The 17,066-nt window shown below is 53.7% G+C and overlaps 1 protein-coding gene across 2 annotated transcripts; it reads left to right on the top strand.

Moving 5' to 3' along the window:
* The first annotated feature begins 9,325 nt into the window (after positions 1-9,325).
* FABP3 (fatty acid binding protein 3) lies at positions 9,326-16,929 on the top strand. 2 transcript variants are annotated; one of them, XM_065892638.1, is made up of 5 exons: positions 9,423-9,495; positions 9,564-9,565; positions 12,867-13,070; positions 14,999-15,100; positions 16,640-16,693. In XM_065892638.1, the coding sequence occupies exons 1-5, from the start codon at positions 9,423-9,425 to the stop codon at positions 16,691-16,693; spliced, it is 435 nt and encodes a 144-aa protein (XP_065748710.1). The 2 variants fall into 2 exon arrangements, with proteins under 2 accessions (XP_065748717.1, XP_065748710.1); XM_065892645.1 differs by lacking the exon at positions 9,564-9,565 and having other exon boundaries at positions 9,326-9,495; positions 12,898-13,070; positions 16,640-16,929.
* The last annotated feature ends 137 nt before the right edge of the window (positions 16,930-17,066 follow it).

Raw genomic sequence — 17,066 nt, 5'->3', positions numbered from 1 at the left:
CTGCAATGCTCCGCCTTCCCAGGAGGGGGCGCACTGTCGTCCGCAGCAACCCATCCCTCCAGGTGCTCAGCCTTGCAGGTGCAACCAATTCCAGAGCCAGGACTGACTTCTAATCTTCACAGTCACACGGCAGGAAGGTAGGAATAAGTGATCCCCAGCTTCCAAATGGGAAGACCCAGGTCAGGAGAGGGGCAATAATGGCTGGAAGCCTGGGGTCACACAGCAGCTATGAGTCTGATCGCTTGAGCCCTGCTTCAAGGGCCCCTGACTCAAAACTAACCACCTCCTGGTTCTGGGAGATCTGCTCTCCTGAGAGTGGAAGGGGTTCCGGGCTGGACTGCCTCCGAAGCTCCTGGGTCCAGGGGTATTTTTCCTTGGGCCACGTATTCTCGAATTCCCTCCAAAATTGACCTTTCTTTTCCCAGGACCCCCATGCCCTGCTCCCAGCATTCTCTGCCTCAGCTAAACCATGGGGTTTAAGGGAAGGGGCTAAATAATCCTGGGTGCCCTAGCCATACATAAGCCCCCATGGGTGCCTCAGTTCTGCCAGGGGACTCAGGCAGCACGTGTCCCCAAAACAACCCCTACTCTCAGAAGCCAAAGACAGTTCTGGGCCTTGCTATGTACCAGGCTCCACTCTAACACTTGGTGTGTTAGCTCATTGTACCCTCAGGTGAGGTGAATGAGGCACGGAGAGGGCAAGTAACCTGCCCACACGGCTGGTAAGTGGTAAGGCAGGACTTGAACTCAGGAAGTCCGATTTCAGAGAGAGGCTTTTAACCACTGTGTCAGAGACCTCTGGTCCCCTGATATCCATTCTCTCCTTTTTCTAGACCAACAGGCAGTCCAGAATAATGACCATGTTCCCCAGACTCGCTTGCATGTGGATGTGTGGCTAATTTCTGGCCGAGAGAGGAGACGTGTGCACCTGCCAGGTCATGCCTTTCATTTGGAGAGGTGTGTCACCTCCCCTTTTCCCCTTCCTGCTGGCTGCAGGCGTGGGTGAGCAGACTGGGACAGCTGCCACAGCCTCCTAACCAGTCTCCGGTCCAGCCTCCACGAGAGCCAGAAAACTCTTCCCTTAACACAAGTCACATCATGGTGCTGCCCTGCCCCAAACCTTCCGTGGCTCCCCATTCCTTCAGAAGAAAGGCCACCTCCTCCGTGATGGACAAGGCCTTTTCGTGTCTGGCCCTAAACTATACTCCCAATCTCATCACTTGCCACTTCTATCCTCTGCCCTCCTCCCAGATGAATCAGCAGGAAAATCTCATCTTTGCTTAACTATCCCCTCTTCCTCTGCCTTCCCAATTCCTCTCCCCACACACAGCAGACTCTGAGGTGCTCTTCAAGACTCTGCCCAAAGGGTATCTTCTATGTGAAGCCTTCCCTGGCCCTCCTGGCAGAACGAGCAGCTCCCTCCTCTGGTCTCCCACGGTCTGTGTACAGCCCCCTGGGACAGTGATAGCTGTTCTGCATTGTCATCTGTAGACGCATCCACTTCTCCCATCTCTCAAAAGAGTGAGAGTCAAATGTGAGATATCTGTTGGTTGTCAGTACCCTGCACAGGGCCAGGCACCAAGTCAGTGGCGGTGAGTGAGAGAGAGAAAAGGACACTCTGTGTGTGTGTGTGTGCGGGGTTGGGGGGGGGGGGCGTCTACGTGGGTGACCTGAGCTGGCTGAAGGCCCAGGCAAAGGAGACAAGGAGAACATCTAGAAATAGCCCTATCTCAGGGCCCAGAGCAGGCCTGGTGCCCAGATAAACTGACCCTGAGTGAGGAGACGGGAGCCCAGGGTGGGTGGGTAGGAACGAAGAGGTGTGGCTCCAGCAGGCTGTGGCCCTGCTACCCTCTAGGCCCTGACCGCCTGTTGTTGGGTGTCCTGGCACTCAGATTTCAGTGACCCCCAGTGACCAGTGGGTATTTCAGGCTGGTGCTCAGCATCACCTGCTCCCTTGGCCCCATAATTGTAGGGCAAAGGGGAGCCTGCCAATCTACCCACTAAGGAGGGGCTGGGCTGGGGCAGAGATGCTGGAAAAATTTGTCCTCTCCTCGCTCTCGCCCCACCTCACCCTCTTCCCCACTTGGAAGTTCCCTTCCAGAACCACCAACTGCCAAAGCTTGAAGGATTAAAGAGCTCATCTGGCCCAACCCCCAACATGGAGTTGGGGACATTGAAGGGAAGAGACTGGCCCAAGGTCGCAGAACAACACAGGGTGAAGATGGTCATGGGGAAAGGTAATGTAGAATAGTGGTTAAGCCATACAAACTCTAGAGCCAGTCTGCCCGGGTCCGAGTCTTCACTCTCACGTGTAAACGGGTGACGGGGACAGTATCACTGGGTTACTGTTAGGATTATAAGAGTTGAAAGACAGAAAACTGTTAAGTCCAGCACTTGGCACTTGGTAAGGGCTGCATCGATCTTAGCGATCATTTTCTGCACCACACTTTATAGCATACAAAGATTCTCAACACCCACAATCTTGTTTGTCCCTTCCAACAACCCCGGAACAGAGACTGACTGGCCAAGTTCACACAGCTGGTATCATATCTCTCAACTGCCTGCCAGGGGTCTTTCCATATCAAGCCCCCTGCCCCCGACAGCTCATACACTGGTTCATCACATGGAGAAGGTGACATGAAGAGCCAGCCCTTGGTTCCTGACGCCACCCTGGGCTCATCTTACCCCTGCACTGGACGATCCCATTGCGGGGAAGACAACCTTGCTCATCCGACATCCCTGCTGATTCTGTCTGATCCCAGCCTTCTAATTCTTGGTCTTGCCACCACTGAAGCCTAGAAGGGGAAATCTCTCACCGTGGACTCCAGTCCTGGCTGTCCCCCAGCCAACCCAGTCCTTCCTGCAGATGACTCTTTCCTTTTCCTATCCAGTGTCTCTGTTTACTACAGAGCCTGGGGATGCTACCCCCCACTGACACCCAGCCAACACCAAGATCCCAGGCCCCTAAAAAAGCCCAAGCCAGGCTGACAGCCTTGGCTCTGTGTCTGCTTCCTGGAACACGCCTGGCCCCAGACGCTTCAGGCCAACACCAGCTCCCTGCCAGGCCCCCTGCCAGGCCCCCTGCCATGGTTTGCCAGCTCTCCTCACCTAAGGATACACAAGCGGTCACGTGTCCACACCAACAAGGTTCATTGAGCCTCCTGGAGCTACCTGAAACTTTCCAGAATCTTAGGCAAGCTAGTCCTGAATGAAGTGTACTCGAGGGAGTGACCATTGAACCATCTGTTTGGTGCCAGGTCACATGGCACACGAACGTGACCCAGAACTCAGGGTGGTATGAGGTGCTGTTTTGTAAGCACAGGTTTACCTTTCTAATTGTACCTTACTTAATTCCAATATCATCTGTAATTTTTCAGAGGCAAATTTTTCATTTGATAGAGGAGTAGTTTGGGGAAGGAGCCAGGGGCAGCCCCAAGTCTGGGATCTGGTCTGATTATTTCCTGGGAACCGCCCTGTCCCCAAAGAGACTCAGGCTACACCTACGTGCCCAGAGGGCGATTCTCCCCTGAGAGTACTTGGGTCCCCACTCTACACCGGAAAACGGCCCTCAGGGATGGAATGAGAAAGAGGACAGGAGATGGGATACTTTGGCAGGAAGAAAGTTGAGAGCAGTAGACAAGGGCAGGGGCGGGGGAGGGTACTTTTCAAACAGAGAGAACACTGATGAGGACAAGTGGCTTTCTTTGCTGAGAGAGACTACTTGTCGCCTCTACAAATCCATGCCCAGCCCTGCACCAGGCCCTGTGGGCACAGCGGGGAGCCCTCACAGGGTTTCTGGTGTAATAGGAAGACAGACTCTGAAACTAATGGACCCCATGAAAACAGGACAAGTGCTATGACAGGGAGATTCAGGGCTTCCTGTTGGAAGGGAGAGCTAAGCTTGAGAGCTGAAAAGTGAACAGGAGTTAATTAAAAGAGTAGAGCCGGGGAAGGAAGAATATTCTAGGCAGACAGCAAGCGAGAAACACGGCACCCCTTCAAGGCACAAAAAGGGCAGAATGGCTGCAGCGTAGAGAGCTTGGAGAGGCAGGTGGGGGCCAGAGCACGGGGGCCGTGAGGCTGTGGTGAAAGGGGTGTGGGTCTTGCACTGAGGGTCAGGGGCAGCCAGGGAAGTAGGCTGAGAAGAGAGACAATTAACCTTTGTGCTGCATTCCCTCACCCTGCTTCTTTATCTTCCCAGAGTCCTTAGGAGGTCGGCTGGGTGGGGACTGTGTTGTGTTTTTCTCAGATGGAGAAATGGAGACCCAGAGAGATCATGATTTGCCCGAGGTCACACAGCTAGGAGGTAAGTAACGGGGGCAGGATCGCAACCCAAGTGAGTCTCACTCCAGAGCCCCTAAAGCTGCGGAGGTATAGATAGATTCACTCACTCACTCGTTCACTTGCACATTCAATATGCTCATTCACTCCTTCAGCATTCAGTAGTCATTCATTCATGCCTGCTATCTGCCAGGCACTCTTCCTGGAGCAGGATTTCAGTAATAAATTGGTCTAACGAAACAGATGAGACAAGGCTAAAGAGTTTGGGCTTGATTCCGTCAGCAACAGGGCGCACAGCCGGTTTCTGGGAAGGAGGGGTGACTGCCCTTCACTAGGAGCTGCCCTCACCCACCCCACCCCACACGCCTCCCTGTAAGGAGAGCCACTGTTCTCCTTCCAGGGAGCATTCTGCCACAGGCAGCCGTTTCGCAGAAGCAAACCGGTGTTGAGCAAGCCTCTATCTTTTGCCATCATTTGTTCTCTCAGACCCACAGCATCTAGAACTCTGGGGGAACGAGGAAGCGATTTCCTAGTGACAGAAAGAACACTCCGTTCCACCCACTGTGGCTGCAATCCCCGCACACTGTGAGCTCAGGGGGCGCAGGGCTGTGTCTCTCCTGTTCTGTCAGTGGGTCCCCACAGCGCTGGGCATAGGAATGCTCAGTTTATTTGAAGAGAAAGGGAGAGATGAGGAAACTTCTCTGCAGCATCTGAAGGCACTCAGTGACGTCAGTGAGGAGGAGATATATTTGGATCCTCTTCTGTTGGTTCAGGGTCTCGAGGGGCCTTGGCTCATTCTTGGGCACTGCTGGGTCAACTGCCCTGGGGAGGGGACCCGGAAGGGAGAAGGGGGTCACCATTCATTGAGTGTTAGGCTTTCCATATGTTATCTCTTTCAATCCTCATGACAATTCGGAGAAGTAGATGGCCTACCTCCATTTGGGAGGAAAGGAGCCTCAGAAGGGGGAAGGCACTTGCTCTGGGCCTCTAGCTAGTAAGTGGCAGGCTTGGGATTGATTGATGATTGATTTTTGGCTGTGTCGGGTCTCAGTTGTGGCACACGGGATCTTCGCTGAAGCACGCGGGCCCTTCACTGTGGTGCACGGGCTTCTCTCTCGTTGTGGCGCATGAGCTCCAGAGCGTGCGGGCTCTGTAGTTGCAGCAGCGGGCTCTCTAGTTGCTGGGCATGGGCTTAGTTGCCCCACCGCATGTGGGATCCTAGTTCCCCAACCAGGGATGGAACCTGCGTCCCCTGCATTGGAAGGTGGATTCTTAACCACTGGCCACCAGGGAAGTCCGGCTTGGGATTTAGAACCAGGACTCTTTCCAAAGATACTGCTTCTGAATAGAACATGCACCAAGGGAGGGGGGAGGGTGTGGCGAGAAGGGCTAAGACTTGATTCCCTGGCAGGCAGAGACAGAGAGCCCCACCCCCTTAACTAACCAAAGAGAAAAACTCCCAGTTGCAGGTATTGGGAGTGGGGTGAGGGGGGTCAGCATCCATAGACTTAGCCCCTGAAGGGGTAAAGGGAGGTTTCCAAGTCCCTGGGTCAGCGGACCTCCAAGCTCAGTTTCTTTGGCCTCTACCTCTCATACCTCCCCCGCTCCAGCGGCACATCCCCTAGTGGAGGCGTCCAGATGGCAGGGAGGTCCAGGGAACAGCTGAACATGCTGAGTAGGCCTCCCTCTCCCTGCCTCCCCATGGCCCCACGGATCATCCGGTGCTGCCAGCCCATCTCATTGGCTCTCTCCTGGTTACTCGTCTCTCCTCTATCTTTCCAGCCTGTGGTTGCCGTGGAAACATAGTACAGTGACATCACTATAGGGTGAGGGCTGGGGCGGTACTGCTCTTGGCAGGGACTGGTCTTGCTGCTTGCTAGATGTTAAATCCACATCTGGATCTACCAAGGGCAAGACACGGGGGCAGGAAAAGGGACAGGGCTCACATTCCTTCCTCTTTGCCCCTCTTTCCCCAAAGGTAGTGAGCATAAAAGGGCAGGGAGGGTGCAGGTAATCAGAGGGATGAGGAAAAGGCTGCAAATACCTAGAGGGATAAGGATAAAAGTCACGTGGAAAGGAGATAGGGTGCGGCTAGGCGTCAACTTTGGTGAGCCAGGTCTGAGCGTGGTGGGGAGATGGGGTTAGGGCAGCGAGAATAGTGGGTCTGGGGTTTGTCTAGAGTTCCTCAAAGCACCATGCTGCTCAACTTAGGCAGGGCCCCAGAGAGGAAGCAAAAGGACTTTCTGGCAGCGTCCCCCTCAGCCCACCCTGAAGATCTCTATACCACTTCCTCACAGCCACAGCGGTTTCTAATCCTGTCTTAGAAATAAGAAAGCTAATTAGAGAAGCAAAGCAATCTGCCTTGGGCGGCCCAGCAGGTGAGGGGCAGAGCTGATACCAGGTCTTAGGAGCCCTGCACTATCCATGGAGATAATAACAGGAGCAGTAGCAAGCAAACATCTATTCAATCTACCTTGCTCAGCATTAAAAAAAAATTTTTTTTTAATTTATTTATTGTATTTATTTTTGGCTGCGTCGGGTCTTCATTGCTGCACGCGGGCTTTCTCTAGTTGCGGCGAGCAGGGCCTACTCTCTTTGTCGTGGTGTGCGGCTTCCCGTTGCGGTGGCTTCTCTTGTTGTGGAGCAGGGGCTCTAGGTGCAGGGGCTTCAATAGTTGTAGCATGCGGACTCAGTAGTTGTGGCTTGCAGGCTCTAGAGCGCAGACTCAGCAGTTGTGGCGCACGGGCTTAGTTGCCCCGTGGCACGTGGGATCTTCCTGGACCAGGGCTTGAACATTGTGTCCCCTGCATTGGCAGGCGGATTCTTAACCGCTGTACAGCATTTTAAATGCATTATCTCATTTGATCTCCCAACACCTCTATACGGTAAATATTGTCATTTCCTCCATTTTCGAGATGAAACTGAGACTCAGAGTGGTTTAAGTGAGCTGCCCACAGCCACGGCTAGTACCCACTGGAATCAGAACTAAAACCCACATCTATCTGCCAGCAGCTGTTAGCCCAGCCCCAGCTCTCCAGCACTGCTTTATAAAGACCATGTAGGGAGAGCGCTCTGGTCCCTGGCCCTCCAGCCACTCAGCGTTTGAGAGAGGAGGAGGCCCTGTGTCTAAAGGTTGTGCCCTTGAGTTAGAAACTATCCCATCCCCCTCCTCCCCCTGTACCTGCTCTGGCAGTGAGGTCACTAGGGCTCTGTGCCCAGCCCTGAGGCCTGTCCTGCAGCTTTGGCAGAAATAAGCCCCCTTGGTCTTCTGGCAAGTGGACCTGTCCAAAAGAACCAAGACCTTGGGAGAGAGAGGGCTCTTCCTCCCTGGCCTTCTTCCCAGAAAGTTAGGGGAAGGGAGCAGATGTTCTCTACTTCCACATGGAGAAACAGAGGTACAGGGAGGCAGCCCACCACTCTGTATTGATACATGTGTGGCAGAGCTGGCGGGCCCCTCCTGGGCCCCTCTGTGAGGACCTCTGCGGGCCCGAGTTCAGCTGGGCACCACTCCATTATGTTTTGTGTCTTCCTTCATGAGCGTGAGTCTTTTTTTTTTTTCATATTTTTTTTTTTTTATTGTTTTTTTATTTTATTTATTTATTTATTTGCAGTACGCGGGCCTCTCACTGTTGTGGCCTCTCCCGTTGCGGAGCACAGGCTCCGGACGCGCAGGCTCAGCGGCCATAGCTCACAGGCCCAGCCGCTCCGCGGCATGTGGGATCCTCCCAAACCGGGGCACGAACCCGTGTCCCCTGCATCGGCAGGCGGACTCTCAACCACTGCGCCACCAGGGAAGCCCCGAGCGTGAGTCTTGTTCGTGGTTGTCTTTCCAGAGCCTAGCCCAGGGCCTGGCACAAAGTAGGTGCTTTAATAACTGCTGGATTAAGAAATGAATGGGTTCCTCTAAGCTTCAACTATGCTCATCTGTAAAAAGGATAATAATAACACCTGCTTCAGGGACTTTGTTTAAAAAGTTCAATAAGACAATGCACTGAAAGCCCTCAGCATGCAATAAACAGCAATACAAGGTGGATCTGATTGTTATTAAAAGTGCTTCGGAAACTGAAGTGTCAAACAAGGTAGGTGACTGCCGGTCTCTGAAAGTGCCGGTTGCCTGCCAGTGTGCAGAGGTCAGAGAAGGGCAGCAGGTGGGGCCCGCAGCAGTCAGGCAGAACGGGGAACTGTCCTTGAGCCTTGAAGAGCTGGCTGGAAGGACAGAATTTCTAAAGGCGGGTGAGGAGGGAACGGCCGACCGGAGCAAACGCTCGGAGCTGTGCGTAGAGGTCAGAAAAGCCTGGCGCATGGCACGGTGGAGGGGTAGTTGGACCGCAGGAGGGAAAGGCTAGCGCGGGAGACATTCCGTAGGCAGGGGCGAGCACGTGAGGAGCAGGCGCGGCGCGACGCGACGGGAAGGGTCACGCTTTTGCCCGGCGCAGGCGGAGGGCACTCGCTGCCCGCGGAGACGCTCCCCTCCACCGGGCAGTGGGGAGAGGCGGCAGAGCGCAGGGTCTGGGGCCGGCTAGACCAGGCTCGCCATCTGGACTCCAACTCACTCTTTATTTCCTGCGACCTTGTCACTCCCCCTCTGAGCCCTGGACCCGTCACCTGTAAAATGAAGACCGAGATGCTTGCGCCGCGAAGAGTCGGCCAGAGCTTTCCCGGCGTGGGCATCAGCCCAAAAGTTTCCTTTCTCCTCTAGACTCTCATCTCTGTTCTGACCTCAAGCTCGGGGAGGGACCAGGGGAGGGAAGATGTCCCTGGCGTGCGCCCCAGCTCACGGGCACCGTGCCCCGAACTGTTTTCTTTTTAGATTCTGAAGAGCGCCTTGAGGCCAGGGAAGGAAGTAGGTCCTACCAGCCCGGGGCAGGGACTCGGACCCCCGGGACCCGCGCTGACGTAGGCGAGCCGGGCGCCACCGGGTGCCCCTTCCCCCTCCCCCCGGCGGGTTGGGGGATGGGCAGCCAGCCCCAGGCTAGCTAGCGCCTGCCTGGGGCTTCCTATTTCGGGAGCGGGGTGTGGGCCACGCCCCGTCACGTGATGCAAGGGCCTTTTAAAGCTGCAGCGCGGGCTGGGAGCCGCAGGTCGCGGAATCCTTGCACGCGTGCTCTGTCGTCTCTTTCTCAGCCTAGCCCAGCCTCACCATGGTGGACGCCTTCGTGGGCACCTGGAAGTTAGTGGACAGCAAGAATTTCGATGACTACATGAAGTCAATCGGTGAGGGCGGCTCGGGATGCTGGGCTGGGGATGGGCTGGCCGCGTGCCGGGTCGGAGCAGCGCTCCAGCTGTGGCTACCTACCCTGCACGCCTGCTGCATCCCTCCTGGTAAAAGTTGTGGAACCCGGGGATGCGGAGAAGGTGGCAGCCTGCGCTAGGGCATGCGAGGCCTGTTGGGAGGGGTTTCTTCTAGTTCCGCGCTCGCCACACGGCACACGGCACGCGGCACGCAGGATCTTGGTTCCCCGACCAGGGATGGAACCCCTGCCGCCTTCCGTGGAAGCGCAGAGTCCTAACCACTGGACCGCCAGGGAATTCCGGGGAGGGGGCTTTTATGTTCTGAACTTGGCAAGAGGGATTCCCAGGCAAGGAGGCTCAAGGAGGCAGCTGTGTCGGTCGATGTGGGGGCAGGGAGGCGCTTTCGGGGAAGAAAGGCTTCTGATCTGGAGGTAGAAAGGCTTCTGATCTGGAGGTAGGGGGCGGGTTTGGATAAAACGGGAGGGGAGGGAGGAAAAGAAGAGGAGCATGGGTGGTCTAAGAACTGGAGACTGAACAGTGAAAGGGGGCAGATTGATGGGAAGTGTCCTATGGCCTAAAGTAGGGGATCCCCAGGAGGAAGAAGATGGAAGGGGGAACAGCCCTGAACAGGATATGAGGAGCTGAGACAGGGGCCTGCACAGTTAGCAACAACCCCTCACCCTCTACGTTGGGTTAGTTAGGGTAAAGGATTGTCGCTGCAGGGTGCCCTCTTTCTCACCAACCAGCCTTGCCCAACCAGGGTAGGGCAAGAGGCCCCATCACCAACTGCAACCCAAGGATAACTGCTCACTGGGGAGGTGTCTAGTGGAGGGGTACAGCAAAGGGGCCTGGAGCAAAGCCAAGACCTGGTAAAGCCAGGGAGGGTCTTTGGTCTAGGAGGCTGTGGTGCTGGGATGGGGGAGAATTAAGATGCAAAGAATCTTGCAGAGGAGGACTTTGGAGGTCCCTGTGCCTTGGTTCAACAGTTGAAGAAGCCAAGACCCAGAGAGAGTAGAAACTTGTCAAATCAATTCCACAGCAGAGCTGATATGAAAGCCTAGATTTCTAGATCGGCAACCCAGAGCAGTTCCCCTTATGGATCCCAGGGGTGGGAGTGGTAAGAACTGCTTGACTAAGCGTTGACCTCAGCCCTTCCCCTTCTAACATGGGCTAGGCAAAGAGGGTGATATCCTTTCTCTGGAATCCCCAGCTATGAGATTATCCTGGTCCCCCAGGCTAGGATAGGGAAAACTGGAATGTTGTTCATGACTGAGCTAGGTTCCATGCCTTCCTCCCAGGGAAGGGGGGCTGGATAACCCAAAGAAGGGGTGGGGGGTCCACTCCAGGCACCTCCTACCTGTTCCTGACCGCTGAAATAAGGACCACAACTGTTGGCTTTTAAGGCCAAAGTGCTCAACTGCCCCTACTCTATGCTGAGCATTATGCCCAATGATTCCAGGAAGGTAGTAATTCTTGGAGAAGTAGGGGACCCGGGGCAGCTGTTGGGGAAGGTGGAATGCCCATAGCTAGTTCCTCTCCCAAGTGTCTGCCAGCAGACATTAGAACTGAAGACCTGGGTCCCTGAAGTGAGTCATACCATCCTTACCACCCTTGCTCCCTTATTTTGCCCCAACCTGGGTTAGGGGGCTGAGAATCCAACTAGCCTGCTGTTGTACAGATGGAAAAAATGAGATACGCATGGGGGAGAAAAGACCTTCCTTAGATGGAAAAAATGAGATACCCATGGGGGAGAAATGACCTTCCTCAGATGGAAAAAATGAGATACCCACGGGGGAGAAAAGACCTTCCTTAGCTCTCAGTAAATAGCTTCAGCTTCGTTTCTAAGTAGAACCCATCTCTTCGCAAGACTCCAAATTCTGTAACTTCCTCTTAGCTGAGTCTCTCACCCACTCCACAATGCCTTCCTTCCTCAAACGCTCCACACCTCTGGGTAGGTCCTAAGTAAACAGAGCTCCTTGTGCAGTGACAAGGCCCTGCTCTGTGCTGGGGAGTGGGACTGACCTGACTCACTCTGATAACAGGGGGCAAGGCCAAGTCCCTCAGTAGCCAGGCAGGGTGGGCCAGCAGCAGCACAGCTGCCTGTGCCCCTCTTGTTTTAAACCAAGAGTTCTCAGAGGACAAAGAGGCCCAGCCTAGTTAGTACCAGTGATCTCAGGCACACTTGGTGGCCGTAGGCCACAGATGAAGTACATGCTGGGAAGCAGGATGGCCCAGGAGGAAAAGTGAACAGTTTTAGAGCCTAAATTCAAATCTAGGTCAACCACTTAACCCTTTGACTTTGGGCAAAAGTCACTTCACTCTCCAAGCCTTATTTGTAAATTGGGGATAATAAAACCCACCATTCAGGGCTGTAAGAAACATTAAGTAAAACAACCCATGTAGCCAGGCACATCTGGAGACTTTCCACCCACCACCTCACCACAGCCTCTGCCCTTGGAGGACAGCTCAGCAGAGGCTGCTCGGAGCAGAGGGGGAGGTTGGAGGCAAAAGGACAGATCTCAGGAAAGCCACAACCTGCAGGGCTCTTTGTTCCACACTCTCTTGCAGCACTCAGGGAAGCCATGCTTGGGTCAGGAGGGGAGCTCCCACAGAGCCTTAGACCAGGAGACCTGGATTGGAGTCCTAACTGCCTGCCACTTTAGGCCTCTCCTAAATCTGCACACTGAGACAAACACTCCCTTTTGCCTCCTCCTAGATCATGGTTAAGAGGCTTGGAAAATGTCTCTGTTACCATACATGGGGGACAAGAGCACCAGTGCATCTCAGGGTAAAAACTTTCAAAGGTGGAAAATTCTTGTCCAGAGGCTCTGGAAGGCAAAGTCCACATTTACTTCTTTCTCCCTCAGCCTGTGCCTTGAAAGCTGCTCAGGTGCCCTGGAAGGGAGCCTTGCGCTCCAGCCTTTATAGACGAGCAGTACAGTGAGCTCTGCAGTTGAACATTCTGGATTTGAATTCCAGATTTGGGACCCTGGGCTTCAACTCATTCTCAGTTTTTGCATCTGTAAAATAGAGATAATAGCATCAATCCTTCGGGGTGACTGGAAGGACTGAATGAGATTACACGTGTAGTTTTTACCACACAGAAAGCACTTAATAGTAACTTGTTCTAATCTCAGCTCTGCCACTGACTTGCTGTGAGACATGCCTGTCCATTAAGTTTCTCATCTGTCTAATGGGATCAGTAATGTCTCTTCACCACACAGAGCTAATGGGAAGACTGAATTAACAGCCATGCAAAGTCTTTGAAACTTCTCACCCTTCTTTTCCCCCTTCCCCACATCCAGGCCTAAGAGTTGGTCACTGAGCTCCTTGTACCCTGCCTCTCGCTCCAGCTCATACTCATACCCTTCCCTCTGCCCTCAGGTGTGGGTTTTGCTACCAGGCAGGTGGCCAACGTGACCAAGCCTACCACAGTCATCGAAGTGAACGGGGACACAATCACCATAAAAACACAAAGCACCTTTAAGAACACGGAGGTCAGCTTCAAGCTGGGAGTGGAGTTCGATGAGACAACAGCAGATGACAGGAAGGTCAAGGTGAGTCGAGGAAGGGTCCATGGGGAATGGAAGGCCCTGAAAGGGATTACGGTGGCGCCCTATTATTGCACGTTGAGGGGTAGGCTGTCATGGGGGATTGAAGTGGCAAATGAGGTCCGTGGCGCCTGTGCAGTGCTGGGATGTCCCAAGTGCTAAATGCATGTTAGTCTCCCTCCCATCTTGGGAAGCATCTACCTGTTGCCTCTGGGAGCGGGCAGCACAGAGCCTGGATAGCCTGACCTCACTGTCTACGCCAGCTCCAGCTGGGTGACCTTGTGTATGGCATGCAACAGCTCTGGCTTTCTTTCCCCTTCCATAGATGGGGGCTTATGTGGACATGGCTGTGACCTCAGGTGCTTTGGGGACAATGCCCAGAAGTCAAGGTCCTCCACTGAAAGGTCATCCTGGCCTTCAGGAGCCAAGGAGACAGCTGGGGACAAGAGGTTGAGACCTACTCAGATGCTTCCTCTTCTCCAGCCTCCACTTCCAGGGCTTGGCCAGTGACCCTGAGAAACCATTTCCAATGCTGCCAGCCTACAGGCAGGAAAAACTATATTCTGGATAGAGCATTGTCTTTGGTGTGTTTATAGTGTCTTCTCACCAAGCCTTAGCCCCTCTCCTTCTGGGGAGGGAGAGTACATCTGCCCCCAGTCTAGGACTTGTCACCTGGTGGTGGCTGTCTTGGCAGCTTGCCTCAGGCCTTCCAGCCACTGAGCCAGGCATGGAAGAGAGAGAACTAAGGGGTTTTGCCCTCAACAGGATGTACCTATAGCGGTACCTTTCCACCAGACCTTTCCATTCAGCTCCTCAGCTGTTTCTTCTTCCTCACAGCTGCTCCCAAGGAGAGGAGAGGGTCTAATCTCCTCCCTGTGGAGGAAGCTGGAGCCCAGCCCAGGATCATACAGGAAGCTGGCAGCAGAGATGGGATGGTACCCAAAGATGGCAGCCTACCTTGGAGAGAGGTGCCTGCCCTACCACATGCCTTTCCCTCCTTGAACGAGCCTACCTTCTTGAAGGGCAAGAACCCCAGTTAAACACAACAGTAGTTCTCTGGGATGCCTAGGCTAAACATAACCTGCTCTGAATGGACAAAAAGCTAGGGGAATGAGAATGAGGAGGAAGGTGGTGGTAAGGGTGCACACCCACCGACCCACTGGCCCCAAAGCACATACACACAGGCTTTGCAGACTCTTCTACTGAACCCTGGTCAGTCAGGGTACCCTAGCCTGGCTTAGAGCCCCCAAATTTCTAGAGAAGAGAGACCTGGGAGAGTTGCCAAATGAGAGCCAGCTGATGCAGGCTGGCAGCACCCATACGATTAAGTGGACATTTGACCAGGGCTGTGGAACACTCCAAGGGCCCGCAGGCCCAGGACCTGGCGGTTGCTGCCCACTCGTCACCTCAAGGGGGTCACTTGATATGGACCAAGAGGAGTAGGAATACAGGGCAGGGTCCAATTTTCCAATACCTCCCGTCCCCAAGGGTCTTTTAGACATTATGTGTGATCACCACTTGGCCGGAGAGTCTCAGGATTACTCCTCCTCACCAGTCTTTCACAGGCATTATTAGGCTGGTCCCCCCACTCTGTATCTTAGTGAGACTGGGCTGTGGGCATCACCTAGAGTATGGGATAAGTACCCATCCTGAAGGCTGGTGGCACTTCTCAGAGCCAGGCTGTTCCTCTCCACTGTACTATCTGCCTCTCCCTACTCACCCAACAGCTGAAGGCCCCTCCCCCGGCCAAGCAGCAGTGGTGAACTAGACATCCTATGGGGCTAGGTTGGAGGTGGGCTGCCTGATCTCTGATCCTAGCATTGTCAATAGTTTGGGTTAGAGGCTGGGTCCTTTGTGGCCCCAGTGACCAGACCCCTTCCTGCCCCTCAATCCTAGCTCAGATCTCAGCTCAGGCCTCTACCCTCTTTCCACAGTCCATTGTGACGCTGGATGGAGGCAAACTCGTCCACGTGCAGAAGTGGAACGGACAAGAGACAACACTTGTGCGGGAAGTAGTTGCTGGGAAACTCATCCTGGTAAGATGGATAACTCTGGAGCCTCACCCAATTCGTTTCTACTGCCCCTTCAGCCAAGCCTATTGTGAAAAGCCAAGGTCATCAGTGGGACCAATGGAAGCTGGAACAATGGAGGGTGGAGGCAGGCCTGGGTGGTATTAGGTAGGAATTTTCTATGTAGTGGCTTTGGACTTGGTTTAAATCTCAGCTTATAGGGTACATGACTTTGGACAAGTCACCTTCTCCAAGTCCAGCTGTAAAGTGGGTGTTAATAACACTAACCTTGTAGGGCTGCTGGGAAGTCTGAAGGAGACAGTGGATGCAGAGCACAGACCATCACTGGTGTGGGACCACTACAGTAGGCGCACTCCATGGCCTTAGTTTCATCCTCTGCATTGCCGCATTGCCTTGCCCCAGGGAGAGGTAGAAAGCTTGGCCAAATCTGATTCCAGGCCCATAGGAGAGGCTCCCATCTCCCAAACCTTTGGGCAGGGGCAGGCTGGTGATCGGTGGGGCCCCAACTGACAGCACAGTCATTTCTACTTCATTCCAGGCTCACCTCCTCTCAGAGCTTTCCATGCCTGGCCTACTACAAGTACCTAAGGCCTGGGTTGGAAATGACAAACAAGCTGGCATATCTGTCTGTTTAGGGACAAACTCGGGGACTTCACTTGAAGAATGTAGCCTTGACTGAACACCCCCAGGGGTGGAGACAGCAGCCACCCGTGATCTCTGCCTCCTTATTCTGTAGGGCCTCAGGTTTTCGCCTCAGCATCTTCACTGCAGACCTTCTTGGGTCAGTGTAACCTGGTCACTGCATTCTTGCACTTACACGGGGTAGGGGGCCCTGCAGAGTTAATAATGAGTTACCTAGCTCTGGTGGGAATATGATATACAGCACCAAATACTCACTGGGCAGTTAAGCTATGGTGAAACCATGGGCCTGGCTCTATGATGCCAGGCAGGATGCTGGGGGTTCAGGCCTCTGGCCCTGGCACTACCCTAAGTTAGGGAAAGAATGGAGAGTTGGTGGCCTAGTAAAGTCCTTTCGCAAGAGCCTCTGGACATTTTTATTCACCTGTTGGTCTACTATGTGCCAGGCACCATCTTAGGCACTAAAGATGAAGGGAGTGGAGTGGTACAAGGGAAAGAGAAACACTCTGGGATCTTGACCAAGTTACTTCCTCCCTGAAAGCTCATTTCCCCAAATCTCTACAAGAGGAATTACAATGCCTAACTTAAAGACTTAGGGGAACTTCCTGGTGGTCCAGTGGTTAGGACTTGGTGCTTTCACTGCTGTGGCCCGGGTTCAATCCCTGGTTGGGGAACTAAGATCCCGCAAACCACATGACATGGCCAAAAAAAAAAAAAAAAAAAAAGGAAGACTTGGTGTAAGCATTAGGAAAAACTACATGTAAAGTACCTGGCACATAGTAGGTAGGCAGTAAATGAAAATTTTTAGCATGAAGGTAGAGGGCTCTCCCCATCAGAGTGGAGAGTATTCCCAATACCTTCTGTGTCCACACTCCTGCCCTAACCTGACTCTGTCTTTTCTTCCAGACACTCACCCACTGCAATGCAGTTTGCACTCGCACTTACGAGAAAGGGGCATGACCTGCCCACTCCCTCAACAACTCCTCCTCTGCCAGTTGGCTACTCCTGGACTCAGCACCAGATTGACTCATTTTTTTCCTTTGGCATTTTGTATAAATCCACCTTGACTGGGGAAATTCTCCTGGGGTCACGTGGCACCAGCCTGGATCCAGTTCTGTTCTCATTGTGTATGTTTGTTTTTTTAACTGCACCCAAAGGGTGCTCTGAGGTCAATAAAGCAGCACCTAGGCCACCCAGTTGCCTTTTTGCTTTTGGTGACATGATTCTGGGAGTCTCAGTTTCTGTGTGTGTCAGAGAGTAGGCATAAACGACTGCCACTCAGGAAGAAGCACTGGATGAGAGACTGCAATGGACAGTCTCAGGGACAGTGATA

The sequence above is a fragment of the Phocoena phocoena genome, chromosome 1 (genome assembly GCF_963924675.1).
Source record: "Phocoena phocoena chromosome 1, mPhoPho1.1, whole genome shotgun sequence".
Classification (NCBI taxonomy): domain Eukaryota; kingdom Metazoa; phylum Chordata; class Mammalia; order Artiodactyla; family Phocoenidae; genus Phocoena; species Phocoena phocoena.
The sequence above is the reverse complement of the archived record's forward strand: the minus strand, read 5'-3'. Positions and strand labels throughout refer to the sequence as shown.